This window comes from Neopelma chrysocephalum, unplaced genomic scaffold (assembly GCF_003984885.1).
Source record: "Neopelma chrysocephalum unplaced genomic scaffold, ASM398488v2 Primary Assembly neopelma1_45, whole genome shotgun sequence".
In the NCBI taxonomy this organism is placed as follows: domain Eukaryota; kingdom Metazoa; phylum Chordata; class Aves; order Passeriformes; family Pipridae; genus Neopelma; species Neopelma chrysocephalum.
The window spans coordinates 18432605-18450707 of NW_020897704.1; the positions used below are offsets into that span (position 1 = coordinate 18432605).

At 44.4% G+C, this 18103-nt stretch overlaps 1 protein-coding gene across 2 annotated transcripts; it reads right to left on the bottom strand.

Moving 5' to 3' along the window:
* Positions 1-794: 794 nt before the first annotated feature.
* On the bottom strand, positions 795-8179 carry ECHDC3 (enoyl-CoA hydratase domain containing 3). 2 transcript variants are annotated; one of them, XM_027679559.1, is made up of 6 exons: positions 8099-8179; positions 7389-7468; positions 6061-6182; positions 3818-3915; positions 2790-2990; positions 795-1281 (listed from the first exon to the last, which is right to left on the bottom strand). In XM_027679559.1, the coding sequence occupies exons 1-6, from the start codon at positions 8162-8164 to the stop codon at positions 952-954; spliced, it is 897 nt and encodes a 298-aa protein (XP_027535360.1). In that variant the 5' UTR covers positions 8165-8179; the 3' UTR covers positions 795-951. The 2 variants fall into 2 exon arrangements, with proteins under 2 accessions (XP_027535360.1, XP_027535361.1); XM_027679560.1 differs by lacking the exons at positions 7389-7468; positions 8099-8179 and adding an exon at positions 6283-6402.
* Positions 8180-18103: the final 9924 nt, after the last annotated feature.

The following is an 18103-nucleotide window of genomic DNA, read 5'->3' on the forward strand; positions in this document are numbered from 1 at the left end:
GAGTTTTCTCAACAATGTCAGATAATGTAACCAGAGGCAATGGAAAAAAAATTCTGCTTAAGGCTCAGACTGGACATTAACAAAAAATATTTCACCACGAGGGTTGTAAGAGATCACCCAGAGGAGCAGCTGAATCCCTGTTGTAGGAGGCTGTCAAGTCTGTAAATCCACAGCTGAACTGCTCCAGTGCTGGTAAAAGCCCAGCTTTGAGCACAAAGATGGACTTGCCAATTAATACATCCAAGATTCTGTAAAAAACTGAAGACATACAGCCTGAAAATTACAGCTGGGTCAAGTCACTGCCAGGTGAGGATCTCTGCTGAAGCCCATGGGGTGGCTTTCACCCCAAGCCATGCTCATCCTCCCTGGAGTCAACAGCAAAATTCTCTAGAGCTGGGAGAAGTGCTTGAACTGATAGCAGAAAATCAGGATTTGCTGTGGGATACATACAGTTCATAAGCAGATATATCCATAAGGAGCAATGGATCACTGTTACAGGCTTCTGTCTGTAACACCCAAACAGTCCTGGAATCCATTATGATATGTACTACCATCATGTCTGGAATGTGTCCAAGCCCTTTAATTCTCTATTAATAAATGGGAATTCTCATCCAGAACTATGGGGAGAGGTACTGAACAGGATGGTCTGAGCTCTCTCTCATCCCTGTCACTCCCTAAGTAACCTGGGACATCTTAAACTGATTTTTGCAGCACAGAGTTCCTTCTAGAACCACAGAGTTCCTTCTAGAACCACAGATTAAATTCACTACTGAGAAAACCCATTTTTTCTTTGATTTTTCTTAACATTTATTACATACTTAGAATAAATTTATTGTGTCTGGCATATGCAAGAAGACAAATTTAACTTTCAGTAAGAACAAAAATATAATTCCCAAAGGCAACTGCGTGAAGAATCATAAAGCACAGCTAAGGTTAGTTAAGAGACAGGACTCATTTCTTCTCTTCCTGAGAGTGTGTCCAGACTGGCTTACGCTTCTGGATAAAGGCTTCGATACCCTCCTGCCCATCCCTCAAAGTCAGATTGTCTACCATGACCTGAGTAGTCATTTTGTAAGCAGTGTCCAGGTCCTGGGTTATCTGTCTGTAAAAGGTGGCTTTCCCCAGGGCCAGGACAGACTTGCTGCTTTCACAGATCTTGTGAGAGATTTTCATGGTCTCTTCTTCCAGCTTGTCTTCTGGTACCACCTTGCTGACGAGCCCATGCATCAGTGCTTCGTGGGCAGAGAGGGGTTCACCCGTGAAAAGCATCTCCAGTGCCACCTGAACGAGGGAAAATTTTGCATTAAGTCAATCCAATGGCCTTACTGCTTTGCTTTGTTTGGGGAATTTCAGCCTCCTCCTCCTCCAAGTACAAGTCACTCTTTTAACAAACATAAGATTTAAATCTTCTGGCCTCTTAAACTGCCAAGGACACGTTAAGAGGGTTCAGCAAAGAGGAGGACTGAGTCTAAAGCTAGTCTCTTTAAACCTGCCCACTGATTCCAGCTGTCCTAGGCTGACACCTCTGGCTTTCTCTTCAAAAGCCCACAATCTCTACTGATTGCTGCAGGAATTAAGAGACATGTGGGTCATCTACAATGTCAAACTGGTATTTTAAGCTGGTATTTTAAGCTGGGCATATGTGCAGTTTTTGAAAACACCTGCCTTAGTTTTAAGTTTGGTATGGATGGTTTTAAATATGCACTTCACATAGCCACAGCTACTTCAGTCTCCTGCTGCTTCCAGCATCTGGTACTTGAGGTTTCAAATTAAAAAATCCCCCAAATACTCAGCGACTTGTCCAATGTTATATATCAATAAGGATTTTTTTCCATGACTCCTCATACAACTGACCAATGCCTGAATCATAAGGGCTGATTATCCTCATTAGTATCTTTGAAACAATGGCAACATTTCACTTGTTGAAAGGTAAAACTGGCAATCCTGGGAACTGCAGGGAATGCTCTTGCTACTTTGAAAAGTGGCACAGGGAAAAGTATATCCCACATATTTTAAAAAGGTAATCACAGCCCCAAGAAATACTAATTCAGAAATAGTTACAACTGCACACTACAGCAGACTTGGAAAAAACCCCATGGACTATATTTGAACAGGATGGCCTTACAGATGGGAAATTTCAAGCTGAAGCTCTTATCCAGCAATGGGATTTGTGCTGCATCTCAGCAGAGCCCTGCTGGGCTTGGAGAGTCTGTCTGCATAAATCCAGCTGGATCAGAACTTAAAATTCCTATTCTCAGTTACGGAAGCTCTACAGATCGTACCGTTTTTTATGCAGTGAGAGATGTGCAGCCACAATCAGTAGGACATAAAACAGGAAGACGGTACAGGAGGGTTTCAGATGCTATTTAGAGCATCTTGATCTACAGCCAGGCAGATCATGCTGGCAGTGAAATGTCACTGCCTGGTGAGAATTGATACCTCGGTGGGATTGTTATCCTGAACTTGCAGGGGTTTCCTCCTCAGGGGAGAACATCATGGGCTAAAGCACAGAGCTGTCTGTTGGGAAGGAAAGGGATCACTGAGCTGTTGTGCTGCTGAGATGAGCTCGTGCTGGCTGGAATCGCATCAGTGGGAAACTGCTTTCCCTAAACAGAATTCATCCCTTTATTATTTTTCCCAGTCCAAAGAGTTACGGAGATGCCTTTTGCAACAGAGTATTTTGAATGTTGTACTACAGGAAAATAAAGTTCAGGCAATGGAACTAAAATTCCTGACATGGGAACCTACTTCTTGCAAAATTACAAAGAATGTCTGGGAAGGCAGCCTACCTTTCTTGGAAGAGATCTGCCCAAGGCCACAGCTGGTGTGGAGCAAAACAGCCCAATGTTTACCCCAGGAGTAGCAAACTTGGATTTCTCACTTGCCACTGCGATGTCACAGCTTGCCACAAGCTGACAGCCTGCTGCTGTAGCCAAGCCGTTTACTTTGGCAATCACTGGCACTGGAAGCTTCTGGATTAAAGTCATAACCTGCATGTACAAAGAAAGAGATCAGTATAGAAATTTAGGAAGACACAATCCTGTTTTGGAAGCCCTCAAAAGTACCTTTCTCTCTCTATTGACCAAAAAAAACCCCAAAACAGTTGGATCTTGGCTCCTTCAGCTGTAGTTTTCACACATGGCTTTTACAGCATTCCTGAAGTATGGGTTTGGCAATGTGTATAGAGATCATTATTACTGCAGGAACTAGAACAAAGGGTTTCGAAGTACTTTCTGCTGTCACACTGAGCAGGATTAGGGATCAAATTCTAGTGCTGTCACAATCAAAGGGGGGTTTGCCATTCCCTCCAAAGGCTCCAGGGTTCACTTTTAACATCCCAGCCTCCAGGACTGTGTCTTTGTAACAAGAACTTGTATGTTCTGCTGATGGGGCAACCCGTGAGTCAGATCTTATTTCCACATTGTCTATTTGACGTTTAAGCTGGTCTTGAGTTCCCAACTAGGTGCTGGGAAAGAACATTGGATCACACGTGATTTGAAGGTGCTTATCCCCAGATTTCTAGGAATGACATTGCCCAACTACTCAGCTGCAAGGAACACTGGCTAAACTAAGGAACACACTGTGACTGTACCCATTGTTGGGGACATGCAGTGTCATTGCAGCCCTTTTATTTACATGTATAGAAATTCAGGGAAAACACAAATTCACCATTAAAATAGCAGAGCAGCAAAAAGCAAGGAATCTGGAGCAAAAGCCTGTGCTTTAGCAAGTAAGTGAGCAATGCTGTCCCTCCTCACACCAATGCTTGCTCTTAAATACCAAACACAACCAGTGTCACTCAAAAAGGGCTGCTTACCTCTGCACATAATTCAAACACTTGGGAATGATGCTTCACATCATCTTCAGTTGACAGTTCCTTTAAATCATGGCCGGAACAAAATACAGGTCCTTCAGCTGCAAAGAGTTTCAGGAAAAGTCAGTCTGAATTAATCAAGAAACCAGGGGCAATGGCACATCAATGCCCCAGCTAAAGGGATGGCAGTGAGATGGTCAAAAAGGAGTTTGGGGAGGGAGTTTTGCACAGAGTTGGAAAATATTGTGTTCTGGGGTTTGTGACAACTTTAAATTGGCACAATGTAACATTTAACCACAGTAACACCCATAAACACTTTTCAAGGCCTAGTTTTACTTCCATTCCAGTTAACTCAGTTATATATAAGGCTCTGAACCCAATTTCTTGTAAGGATACTGTTCAAAACAGCTCCTTGGTACAACACAAACTGGTCAGCTGGAGCAAGGCTGGAGTGCTCTGCTCTCAGACCAATAAATACAGTTAGTTCCTACTTATTGTACCCAGAATTAATTATTAACGTTTGCTAAACAAGCATCAATATTTTTAGTGTCATGGTGTTCGAGGTCAGAGTGGGAAAAAAAAAAAGAAAAAAGATTGTTCTGCTAGAGGAGAACCAGAAGGATTGCTGGGGTGTCTTTACTGCTAAAACTGTCATCTAGAGATTCCCAAAATTATGTTCAGGGTTTGGGCAGCAAACCAGCAGGTTTTTGTGGAATTAAGCTTTGGATTTGCTAAGATCAAAACACCCTTTACAGGTATGCAATCCTTACAACAGTTTTCCTTTGTCATGAGGATATGTGCTATGAGAATAAACCAATGTGGTGCTTTTTAATCCTTCAGGACTTCTCAGATAGTTGCACGGATATGAGATTTCCAGCTACAACTATGTAAGACCCAACCTGGATTTGTTTCTTAAGGATCAGAAATAAACACACAATTATTGTCAGTCAGCTCATGGGATCAGCAATATATATCTGGAAATTAATCACATCTGCATTTATGCCTCGTTGAAGAAGAATCCACTGCAAAGTCTCTGTTAAAGACCCAAAGCATTCCCTGAGAAATCTTTTATTGTCTTGAAATTTCTTCCTTTGCAAGCCATTCAGCAAGGGAACTGGCAATCAACAGGAACATGCAATTTCTTTTTAAACTAAAACAAAAACCCAAATGCAATTGTGCTTACAAACTGCCACAGCACTGTACTCCCAAAGAACATGAAGTGCTTCACAAAATCTGTAACTGCTATTGGAAATGTTGCATTGTGAGTATTTAAATTCACCCCTCTGAAGTCAGCTCACTTCTACTTGTGTGTGTGCACTAACACAAAGTGTTTTCCTCTCAATATAGGAAACAGCATCATCCTAAATTAATAAACCAATTTCTCTGAGATGTTTGGAAGGGGGGCAGAGGAAGGTTATCTTAAAATAGCAGAGGAAGAAAGATGGCTTAAGAATGGCTCACATTCCATTATCTTCAAGAACTCTCCAGGTTAATACCTAAATGGAAGGAAACTGTAACAGGTTCCGAGAGAGACTGTTTTACATCCGTGGGTTATGGGTGACTGTGGTATTGACATTATGGTCTCTCCTTCCTCTGAGAGTTTTAAATATAGTTCTGACAAACCAGTGGCAATAATTTGGGCTGATCCTGGCTCTGAGGAGAACAGAGCATTTGGTCTGCAGAACCCTTGTGAGCCCTATTTACTCCAGTCTGTATCTGTCACCAAAGGCAACAAGTGTCATCCCAGCTCAGCCTGTTCCTGCTCAAACCCCGTATCTGGGAATGTCTCTGCTTTACTTTGGTAACTATTAGAACTCTTGTTCTGTTTGGCTTTTGGTCTGTTTAAAGTATTCTTCAGACGTAGTTTTAAAACAAACTATTTCACCTGCTGATTGTTTTTGCAAAAGTAAGCAGCTCACCAACTGCAAACACAATGCACAGCCCGACTGTGAAACATGGACATCCTGGGACGTGTTTCTGTTTAGACATGTTGGTTAAAACCAAAACCATAACAAAATCCAGGCGAGTTGTTAATGCTGCGTTCGAGAACGAGGAATTAAGTCCATGAGAGCGGGAAGTGGAAGGAGTATACAGGAAAATAGGGGGAGACCTGAGGGGTGCAGGAGACCACGGGGGTGGCAAGGACACAACACGCAGGTCCCTTCCCGTCCCGCCTCCTGCAATTCTGAGGGAGGTTCGGGTTTAAACCCCGCTGTGTGCCCCGTCCCGCCCGTGCCCCGCGGTACCCGCGATGACGATGACGCGGAGCTCCCGGCTCTTCACGTCGTGCAGCAGGTCCTGCTTCAGGCACCGCAGCATGGGCAGGGACAGCGCGTTCCGCCGCCGCGGGTTGTTCAGGACGATGGTGCTGCAAAACCCGGGAGAGACACAGCGGGGTTACCCTCACGGAGCCCCCCCGGGCGCGCCCGGGCCCCGCCGGCTCGGTGCCCCCCGCCGCCCCCGCTCACCGCACGCCCCCCGCCTGCCGCCGCACCGTCAGCGGCTCCGCCGGCGGCTCCCGCCCGGGCCCCGCGGCCGCGGCGCTGCCGAAGGCGGCCGTGAGGGGCCTCCGCAGGCGGCAGAGCCGCGCGGCCGCCATGGCTGAGGGAGGGCGCCGGGCGGAGCGGGGCGGGCGGGGCTGCCGCGCTGTGGCACAGAGGCGGTGTTGGAAAAGACCTCTGAGGTCATTGAGTCCACCCCATGACCCAACACCGCTATGTGAGCTAGAGCAGGGCACCGAGTCTTTCCTTAAACGCCAGGCCGCGTCCAGTCTCTCCTTAAATACCGCCAGGGACGTTGACTCCACCACCTCCCCTGGGCAGCCCATTCCAGTGCCTAATCACCCTTTCCGTGAAGAAATTCCTCCTGATGTCCAACCTAAACCTCCCCGGTCCTCTTGTTGTGTTGCTGGTTGTCTGGGAGAAGAGACCGACCCCCACCTGGTTACACCCTCCCTTCAGGGAGTTGTAGAGAGAAATGAGGTGACAGAATCACAGAATTCACAGAATCACAGCGTCTGTAGGGTTAGAAGGGACCTCTGGGGATCATTCAGTCCAACCCCCCTGCCAAGGCAGGGTCACCTGGAGCAGGTGACACAGGAACATGTTCAGGGGGGTTTGGAATGTCTCCAGAGAGGGAGATTCCACACCCTCCCTGGGCAGCCTGTTCCAGTGCTCTGCTACCCTCCGTGGAAAGAAGTTCTTCCTCATGTTGAGGTGGAACTCCTTGTGTTAGTTTATGGCCATTAGGTCCCCCCGCTGAGCCTCCTCTTATTAAAGGTAAACACCCCCAGCTCCCTCAGCTGCTCCTCTTCAGACTTGTGCTCCAGACCCTTCCCCAGCTCCGTTCCCTTCTCCGGACACGCTCCAGCACCTCAACGTCCTTCTTGTTGTGAGGGGCTGAAAACTGAATGCAGGATTCAACGTGTGGCCTCACCAGTGCCAAGTACAGGTGGATGCTCTGCTTCTTGTGAAAGATCGCTTTGGGGCCAAGAGTAACTGGTATGGGATGAAATTCAGTTCTGTGGGGCTTGGGGTCATATACTTAGGAATTAATAAGATTGTAGTTTACTCACTGGGAGCTCATCATCATGGTCGTGCTCATGGAGTAGACCTTGTGTGTTCTAATTGGTTCCACAGAGTCAGTCTGTGGTCCCTATGATGCATCCAAGAAGAGAAAGAAAAAAAGGCAAATGTGATTTTAAGAGGTGATTTGGTCATTTTAAACTTCAAATGTGATTTTAAATTTCAAAGTGTTTTAGGGATATATATTCACAGCTTAATTATTGCTTATGTTTCTGGTCACCCACGTTCCAGAAGCCAGGCTAAAAGAGGGGCAGAGAGAATAGAAGCAGCACAGAACAGAGACTCTGTTATGAGGGATGAGGGGAGCGTTGTTCCTTGAGTCCAGCAAGACAAATACAAAAGGATTTATGGCTGCTGTTTTGAGGACAAGCATTTTCCATCTGAGAAGACAAAGAGGAAGCTCAGGAGGCTTCTAAAAGGGGTTATATGATGTCCTTGCCTGGGTTACCAGAGGAATGGATTGGGGAAGTGGGTCCCTCTCCACTGGTGTTTCTGCTGAAACCCAAAGCTCTCCTTTGCCAACTGCTGGCACGATGCATAGTAAGTCCTTCTAGTTTGAGAAACACACGACTCTCTGCAGACCCCAATTACTCAAAATAGTTCTTCCAGAAAATGTCACTTTGCAATATAACCTCTCACATTTCTTTCATTCTTCTGTTCTCTGTTCACTCCCAAGAGCAGTGACCCCTCCCTGTCACACCTGGCTCAGGCAGTCTCCTGGGAAGAGAGCAGCTGTGCGGATGAGGCAGCTCGTGAACAACCTCATCTGCCAGGAGAGATGCTGACAGGCCCAAACACCAAGCAGCCTTGTTCCACGAGATACAGGTACCCAAAAATGAAATAGATATATGTCCAGCATATGTTCCTTGTAAATATAGATCTGTGCTCCCGCTTCCTGATCTCCCTGTTCTTGTGAGTTCTTGCCAAGTGCTTGTAGGTTCCCAGATGTGTCTCCAGCTTTCATCAGTGTCTGTTGAACCCCTGCAGTTTTTCTGACTCTAGTGGCAATTGAGGCTTCTCAGTTCTGAGCATCAGCCTCATAAAAGAACCACTTGAATTTTGTGTTTAATAATATATTTACTTATAAAAACAGTAGCTTAATGTGGGGATGCACTTTCTGCTTACTCATTTTATATTCTCTAACACAAGCCCTCGGATCACTGGGCTTTGTGGCTCTAATGTGACAGCAACAGTGGGTTTGTGTACCTGTTTCACTTTTGAAGGACACTGACAGGCTTGAGAGCGAATTCTGCTCTGGCCTTTCCCCACTTGCCCATCTTTGTTTTTCCATGGTCATTCATTGAAAAGTTTTTCCAAAATTTGCTTTTAATATGTGATAGGAATCTGTAGCCAAAAAAAAAAAATCCATTTAGAAGCAAATGAGATCATCTTAAATAGATCCCAGCAGTGTTCAGAGTCCCTGCTTGGTGTGGCAAAGGCCATCACACGGAGAACACTCAGGGAAGAGTTCCCAATCCCCTGCAACTCCAACCAGTGACCTCTTTCAAGCTTGCGAATACAAGCTTGTGAATACAACCTTATTTTTTTTTCTCCCAGTGCCTTCTCTTTCTCCATCTGCTTGTCCTTTTTCTGTCCATCTCCAAGGAAATAAATTTTTTTGGTCTTCTCCAAAAATCTTATTTTTATATAGTGTTTCCAGCTCCCTGGAAATTCTGTTCTTTTTCACTTTGACTGACAACCTCATGTTTCCTTTCACACCCACCCCCATCACAGACTGTTTTTTGGCTGCAGCTTCCCCAACGCATTTCGCAGACCTGCTGCTGCCTTCTCTGAGGAAGTACTGAAAAAAAAACTTTTCCAATTTCAGGCAGATTTCCTTTTTATAGCATTTGCCAGCAGCATTGTGGTTATGGCTGAGCTCACAGCTCCAACTGGAGACAATTAGGAGCCAGGACTGCAAGTACCAGACAGGGCTTTTCTAACCTTTAGCTGTGTTGATCCTTCATAGAAAATAAAAAGGGAGATGAGGAGGGATATGATCCTAACAGAAACTTTGAGGGTATCACACTGTGCAGGAAAGGATGTTTTGAGATTCAAGTGTGCTCAGCTGCTGGGATCTCCATTATAATGTTGCTGAATAGCCTGCATGGACAATAAAGACACAGGATCCCTTTCTTTATGAAGCACAGGTATTTATTTGGGTCTTTATTTCCTTGGCTTTCCATGATCCCAGAAGGGACATGCATCTTGCAGGAGCACCTGCTGTTATAAATAGCAGCTCATACCAGGGCAAAGGCAGAAGTTGTTGGGATGTGGCTGAAATGTAAACCATGTCCACATGCACATATGTGAGTGGGTAAATATATCCATAAAGACACTTGTAGCTATCAATTGGAGTGCTATGATGAAAAACTGCGACTATGCTATGGAACATGGGCAGACACATCCCTGGCTGAATTTCATGCAAATTATTTCACATGAACATTGGCATTCCCAGAGGATCTTGTGACCTGCTTTTCAACACTGCTGAAGGCATTCAAATCCCACTGGGAGCCAGAGGGGTTCAGCACCCTCAGAACTTAAGTGCTGCTTAATTCTGGTCAGGAGTGTAGTAGTTCCAGGATAACAGGGAGAGCAGGGCCCTGTTCTTGCACCCAAGCCAAGGAAAATAATTTATTTTCCTGCTTTGTGAGTTCTGCTAGCAAAGAGATAGACAAGTGCATCATGGTCTCTCTGATGTGGAACCCTCTGGCACTGACTAAAGAAAAGGTGAAAAAAGATTTTACATTTTTGCTCCCATTTAGCCAGAATTCTGAGCTGAGTCCCAGCAACACATGATAGGTGCTGTCCATGTAACATTTTTTACTGTATCCTGAGACAATTTATGTTTTCTATATTCATGTTGGGATAGAAATAGCACAGAAACTTCAGGAAAATACCCACTTGGGCTGGGATTTTCTAAGAGCATGAAACTAAGGGCACTTTGTCTACACCTGGAATTCACAAGACTTTGCTACCAAACCTCCTTTGGGTTCTAGCCTTGTTTTTTTTTTCCTTTGAAGAGATATTATTATACTTTAGTTAGAGAAAGATTAAGTAATACATCAACCTTCTCTTTAGAAAGGCTTTCATTACTAAAAGTAGTAATTAAAAACCAGTTATAGGATTAAAGTCTGGGAGACTATCAGAAAAGTTTAGTGTGTACTCTATGAGAAAGTAATTTTTTAAAAAAGAAATTATTGATTATTCTGATAAAATAAAGGATTTGAATTCAGTTTTAACTCCATGACTGCTACTGAGAATTTTTAGTAACCTGTGAACCAGGCTAAACACCTGCCAGTCAGGCTCAGATGAGGTCCTTATCTGGCAGTACTGCTGCCTCCTGCCACTACATTTTGCATTCCTTCGGCAAACACTCCAGTGTCCTGTTTGCTTTCGACATTAGACATTAAAGCCCCCAGTGTCAATTCTGCTGCAAATTTTCGCAGATGCTGCTCCTCTGTCACTGTGTGGCAGCACTGCTCCGTGGAATGGACGCTACTTATTTCCCTTCAGCCTGCGAACCAGGTGAACGACCCTTTTGTCACTACACCCATCCCTGTTCCTCTTTATTTGCTGTTTTTCTCTTATCCTCCCCGCACTCATCTTTTATCCTTCACTGTCCTCACTTTTAAAGCAATTTATATTTCCCTGGCGCTATCTTTGTATGTGCCTTCCAATTGTGAGATTCTTTAGATGTGAACAGTGATCAAAATTACAAACTAAATGTGAGGCTATAACAGGCTTGGAAAAAAGGTGGCATTCATTCCTGCCCTCACACCATCTAACCTTAGGTTCCCAATTTAGATAGTTAATCCTGCAAGGCTCCCTACACGATCAATAGGGACGTGCTCTCCCCCGCAGGGCTGGTCAGAGTGTCTAAATTAGCTGCCTGCTCCCAGTGCCTCTCCAGGCTGCTTCCCGCTCTCCTGCTCTCTATTGATTGCACCAGAGTCGGGGTTTAACCCCCGCTGGCAACTCAGCCCCGCGCAGCTGCTCCTGCTCCCTCCCTCCGAGAGGACCGGGGGGAGGGTCGGAGCGGTAAAAGTGAGGAAACTTGTGTGTTAGATACAGACAGTTCATGGGTAGAGCAAAAAACGCAGAAGAAAAATCAAACAAGGAATTCATTCCTTGGCAGGCAGGTGTCCAGCCACCCTCAGGAAAGCAGGGCTCCATCACTTGTAATGGTGGCTTGGGAAGACAAACACCATCACTGCACATTCCCCCCTTCCTTCTTCTCCCAGATTTACATGCCAACCATATTGTAACAAGGTCTGGGATATTCCTTGGGGCAGTTGGGCTCATCTGTCCCAGCTGTGTCCCCTCCCAGCTCCTTGTGCACCCCCAGCCTCCTCGCTGGTGGGGCGAGGAGCAGTAGAGGCCTTGACTGTGTGTAAGCTCTGCCCAGCAATAATGAAAACATCCCTGTGTTATCAACATTGATTCCAGCACAGATCCAAAACACAGCCCCATACAGGCCACTGTGAAGAAAACTAACTCCTGTCTCAGCCAAAATCAGCAGAGCTGGGAGCCGAGGCAAACGGGTCAGATACCTCTTGCAGGTGATGTGAGCACTCCCCTCAGCCACAATGTACATTCTGTACATTGTATTTGTACAGAAAGGCACAAACACTGATCTCAGCCCAGGGACTTCACTGGAAGAACAGAGGGCCAGAATCCTCCCAGCCTCACAATCCTCCGAGTGTATCTCAGGATTCACTTCCAGGTGTCAGTGTCTCTCTGCTGTGGTTACAGACAAAAATGTTGCTGTGAAATGAAGAGGTAAATTGTAGCTGCTGTTTGGGGCTAAGAGCAAAAATTTGGTGTAAGTTGTCTATACTTGTGAACAGCCATTGTGGCCTGGCTTTGCTCTCAGCGCCTTCTGCAAATGACAGTTCTCACCCTCTACCCACCTTGTCCTTCCCTCTGTAAGTAACTTCTTTTCTGTGGCAAAATATGTTGAATTTTCTGGACTCTTCCCATTCACCTGTTTCCTGCCCTTTGGCCAATTTTCAGCTTGTTTCATTTTCTTTCAATCCTTTTCATCTCATAACAACCATCATATTAAAACCGGGGAAAATATTTATTTTTCAATGAAATTGGACTTTTATCCAATAGGAATACTGCATGAGAATGACAGAACCCTAATAGTTAATAGTTCCTTGGCACCACCACCATCAGAAGGCCCACAGGGATAGCACAGACAACATCCACCTCGGGTAGAAAAATTTAAAAAGTCCCAGAAAAAATTAGTTCAGTCAGGAGCTGAAGCTGGGCATGTCCATGCCAGACTGGGACAAGAGGAGGAGGAGGAGGCTTTCATGTGTCCTCAGGTGAAACATTTCTTGGAAGGGGCTTGACCCAGAATGCTGCTCATTAATAGGTTGGCAGTGACTTCCCTATCTCAATGGCCTATATTTTACTTTATCTCACCTTCCATTTTATCTCCCCCGTGCTGTGACAGATGTGGCAGCCATGAGGCAGGACCAGGAGTCACCAGGGAAGCTGCCAAGTGCTCGTGTGTATTTTCTTTATGGTAGGAAATGCCAGGCAGCAGTTTGGGCTCAGGGCGTCCAGCTGGCCCTGATACTCTTCCAGTGCCCTTTTATCTTATCAAGGCCACACATGTTAAATTCACAGTGTGCTGGCACTAAGGAAGGGGTGATGGCCTGATCCAACACAGCTGTCCCATATTGTGCAGAAACATCCTGTCACTCTCTGTGTCAAAGTGCTCGTGGTTCCTGTTTCCAGGCAGAGGAAACATTAATACACGACGAGGAAAGAAAATTGTTCTGTATTTAGGGAATGCTAACACACACATTAAAAGGGGCATTTTTATAGTAAAGAATTATTTTACTTCTGAAGGAAAAAAGAAGCTTCGGCAAATTATGTCTGCCAGTCCCCCAGATGTGTCAAGGAGATTGGAAGAGATGTTAAAGGTTGCGGGAAAAATTATTGCTGAGGAGAAAAAAAGACAGAAACAAATGCTTACCCTGAGGGAAAGGCTGCAGCAGAAGCTCAGGGATCATCTCTCTTGTGTGACCTGCCGACTGATCCATCAGCACATGTGTGTCCATCGATCCTCATCTCCTGGAGCCAGACCCAGTCCTGCCTCTCACTCAGAGAGGAGTTATGGGGTGTGGAAGGAAGCTGAGACACAGGGTGTTTGTGTATGTGCCAAACAGACACACTGAGAGAGAGGGATTACATATAAGGGGAACTTCGGGTTACTGTGACAGTGCATGGCAGAATTCAAATGAGCAGTAAACAGTCTTTGCCAGTTCTGTAACTGGAGAAAGAACCCGTGTTGCTACACCCCTAACACAACACGTGTCACCAACCCTCTCGCTCCCCCATCGTTCCTCCTGACCATTCACAGAGCACACGTGCTGTGGGGTGAGGAGTTTGGGGTTTTGCAGGTCCAACACAGCAGTTGAGTGCCCAGCAAAGTCTGTGGCTCTTCTCTCATTCGAGGTGGTAATTTGGGTCTCCAGTTTCTGTCCAGCCATCGCTGTTTTTAGGAGAAGTGGATACTGAAGATCACTGAGAACCCCAACCTGCTGTCAAATGTAGCAGGAGACAAACAGTCTGATCATATTTCCACAGGAAACCAGGCTAAAATAACCTTCACGATCATGTTAAACTCCTACATTTAAAATTACACTGCTGTTTTCATGAACAGCCTCCTGCACAAAAACAACTACAGTAACCTAGAGATTTTCAACATTATTCATCTGTTTTATTGAGAGCTGAACCAATTAGTACTGCAAAGATTCATAATATGGCAATGGACTTACAAATTACCAGTGAATATTTTAATGAACTAATCCCATTAGTGAATTTTTAGACTTCCATTTATTTTAAACAGCCAACTGACTGGTTTATCTTTGTTTTTATTTTCACTATTTCACACCACTTGTGATAGAAACTTTTGCTTGGGTTTCACAAGGCAGCAGAAGAGAAATGTACAAGCTAATTTCCACCTCCCTTTTCACCAGAGGCAAGGAAATCAAATGCTTCCTCAATTTACATCCTACTTAAATAAGGGTACATGATTTGTCCAATTAGATCTGTACAGTATGCAAACACGAGGGTTTGGCTAGGTCTCTTCAAAATAATGTAGTTTAATATATCACTTATTTTTAAACATGGCCACCTGCATTTCTCCTTCATTGGTATTTATGTGCTTAGTTCTGGAGCAGGCAAAAGAAGGCCATTTCTAGGTAGTAATTTATTTAAATTTGGACTTCAGTGATCCTTGTGCTTGTGGGTCCCCTCCAATTCAGGATATTCTGTGATTCTATGACTTTTTTTTATTTCTTCTTTCAGAAGTACCTTTTGTGCTTAGTGTGTTCAGCTCTAGGAACTTGAGCACCTCAGCTGACACTGCTGTTCCCAGCAGGAACCTTCAGGAAGATGAACAGCATATATTTGGACATCTGAGGCAAATGAAATACAATTCTGTGAATTAATTATGGCTGTGAAGTTTTTCTAGTTCTTCATGTTTCTCATGGACACACACATTTGGTTGTTGACAGTGGCACAACATTTCATTTGAATTGCTGAGGGTAGAAGAGTTTCTGACTGTGCAAGCCAGCTGAATCCCAGTCCTGTCTGAAGCTGGTGGCTGGAGTCTTATGGATTTTACTGGCACCAGGTTTCCTGGACCTGGCACAGCAATTTTCAAGCATTGATGCAGTGGCATCTCATGACAGTTCATGAAGACTTACTTTCAGCTTTTGGCTATGCAGTGCTATCCAAACTGCATTGGAACCAGATGATCTTTAAGGTCCTTTCCAACCCAAACCATTCTGTGATTCTATGATAATAATATCTGTGCAATCTTGGAGCCACAACAGCACAAAATGGAATTCAGACAGCACCTTGGATCCCCAAAACTGCAGAGCAGCCTAAGTACATAATTGCACAGCTTTTTGATACTGGAACACCAACTACTTTTTTCCGGTGCACATTAGCACTAATCAGTTGCCTGGGTCTGGACCAACCTATAGAAGTGAAATTACAGGGACATTAGGATGGTAAATCATATTTATTACACGAATGCCTAAGGCTGACAAAGTACAAGGCTCCTCACTACAAGACTGTACTCCCTGCTCCAAAAATGCTCAGAGCTGCAGAAAAGCAGCTGAATGTATTCATAAAGTGAAGGTTGTAATTTGATAGCAAGCACATAGGTTATGTAGTATCTTAGTGATGTGAGAGTCAATTTGAGAACACTAACAGAAAGAAGAGAGAAAGAAGAAGAGATTCTGAAAAGAGGATTGTTGGAAGTAACAGTCACAGGAGTGGAATGAAGCTGATGTAAGAGATTTTGAGCACAGGGGCTGGAACAAACACCCAGTGAACGTGGTGAACATTGAGCCAGCACTGCAGTATGGCTCCGGGGGTGGTTGTCACTCCTGCTTCAGCAGCTGCTCTCAAGACTTGCTTCTTCTCCATCTGAGACCTGGCTCCCTCAGAAATGGGGACTGCTCTCGCTATAGATGTGAGACAGAACATCTATAGTTTACTTTTTTCTCTTTCTGACCTTCCTTTTTAAGCAGATTTAAGGAGTGAAACACACAAAAGTACACAGAGGAATGTTTGCAGCAATATGTTGAAAATATTGGCCCAGATCTTCACGTAGGTACTAAAGCTGGGTATACACAAGCTAAACTAAAGCAACTCTCATGCTGGTTTTAAATTAAATCTGGCTGCTCACAGCCTCATTGATCACATGGTATAAAACCAAAAATGTTTTGATGTCCCCTCGTTTCTTCACTACATCAGCTCTAGGCCACCTCAGGATTTGTCCTGTGCTGGGGGAGTTCTCCTGTAACACAGTTTGTTTCTTCCATCTGCTCTTTTCTGCTCGAGCAGGGATTAGAATTTGTCTCGAGGAATCCCCATTTTCTTTTTATAGCTTCACACTGATTCACCATGGGAAGGGGTTCAGGTATAAGGAATGTTGCAGGCTGTGAACTACATCCTGCTCAGCTGCACACCTACGGCTTCCACTCATTTGTAAAAAAAGACTGACACGCATCCAAGAGGATAATTTGGTTCTGTTCCTGTTATTAGACCTGCATGACTTGAAATTACTCAGAAATAGTTTTCTGGCTCTTGGACACCTGTTATTATCATTAGGAGACTTTATTACTGTTTGTAGGAGGAGGTAGGATGTAGATGAAGAATAATTCTCCTCTCCATATCCTCAAGTCTAATGTTCCCTTTCCAGTTACGTCCAAACACGACAGCTGGAACAAAAAAAGCGAGTCTCCTTTCTTTGTATGGACAGGTAATTTGTAGCTGCATTCTGTCCAAGATTCAGAATAAACCAAGTGTGGGGGATTTTTTGACCTATTTCTGTCATCCAAACAATTCCCGTACCCCAAAAGGAAATCAAATATTGTCCAATCCTCAACAAAACCCATAAAGAACAAGACATTATTTTAATATATTTTTTAAAAAGGTGTACTTACTTAGAAACTTCAGGTATAGCTAATCCACCTGGGGGTAGGAGAATGGAGTGGATGAGCCCATCTCAGTGTCCCTTCCAGTTATGTCTTCTATGATAATATGATTGGGAAGAGGGTAATTATCAGCAATATCCAGTGTGAACACAGGAGCAGATTTGGAGTGCTGCCTGATTACAAGGTATTTGTCTGACACTCATTGTCATTGTATGAGAATGCTTTAATTAGCCTTGAAAACATTTAGTTGCATAGACCATCTCTTGCAAAAATAGACTGTGTGCCTGATGTTTTTTACTCTCTATAAATGCTAAGTGTTTAGCACATGGATACACAATGCCACCACCTGAAAACACTAAAACCTATAAATCCTTGATTCACATTTGCAACAGAAATACCAAGAATCTTTAGGATTGTTGATGTAAACATTTTCTTGTCAGTAAGGATGAACAATGACAAAGTGTGTTTTTACTACTCAAAAATAGATAATAAGCTTATAATCATGAAAAGGACAAGTGATCCTGATCTATTTCTACAAAGGCAGATCCTGTTCTGGCATCTGAGCAGCTGAGTAGGAGGAATGTGTATATTTAAAGACAAGATACCACACAGACAGAGAACATTCCTGTTTGGTTCTTATACAGGTTTATGCTCAGTTCTCAGAGCACTTCAGATTATATTTTCCAAACACTCTACTTCTCTCCATTTGCTTCATCAAAGTCATTCAAATCTGGATTTTAAACCTGTGTTTCCACAAAGTTGGCTGGAAGCAGATTCATTTACCTAATGTAAAGGTTGGACTCAGCCAGCAGATTAAGACACCTAATTTTAGGTGTCTGCACGTAGGTGCTGACCTGGGATCTGGCTGTCACAGGCACTGGGGGCTTGTCAGCTTGATAGGGCTCAGGATTCACTGACTGCTGATCACACCTGAGCAATGGAGTTATTTCCCAGTCTAATCAATGGAGAGCTGGTCAGTGGAGCTTAGGGTGGAATCAATCCAGTCACCCGTAAGTGTTTTATAATGAGCTGCCCCGTGCCCTCAAGCCCTTTGAGTGCCCTCCAGCACCCAGAGTGGGAGCCCAGACATCTGGTTTGCATACAGGCATATACATTGCAGACACCTCAGGTTAAGTGAGATCCATCCCACCTGAAGTGGAGACTGGCTGTGGAGATCCTCTGGGCTGCCTTCCTGCAGGAAACAGGCTGTAGAACAGAGTTCAGCAGCCTCT

Coding starts and splice junctions, on each gene's coding strand:
- ECHDC3 (XM_027679559.1), bottom strand. CDS start 8,164: ATGAGGTTGTTCACGAGCTGCCTCATCCGCACAGCTGCTCTCTTCCCA. Junction 7,469..8,098: donor CAGGAGACTGCCTGAGCCAG/GTGTGACAGGGA, acceptor GATGCATCATAG/GGACCACAGACTGACTCTGT. Junction 6,183..7,388: donor ACCATGATGATGAGCTCCCA/GTGAGTAAACTA, acceptor CGGGTTTTGCAG/CACCATCGTCCTGAACAACC.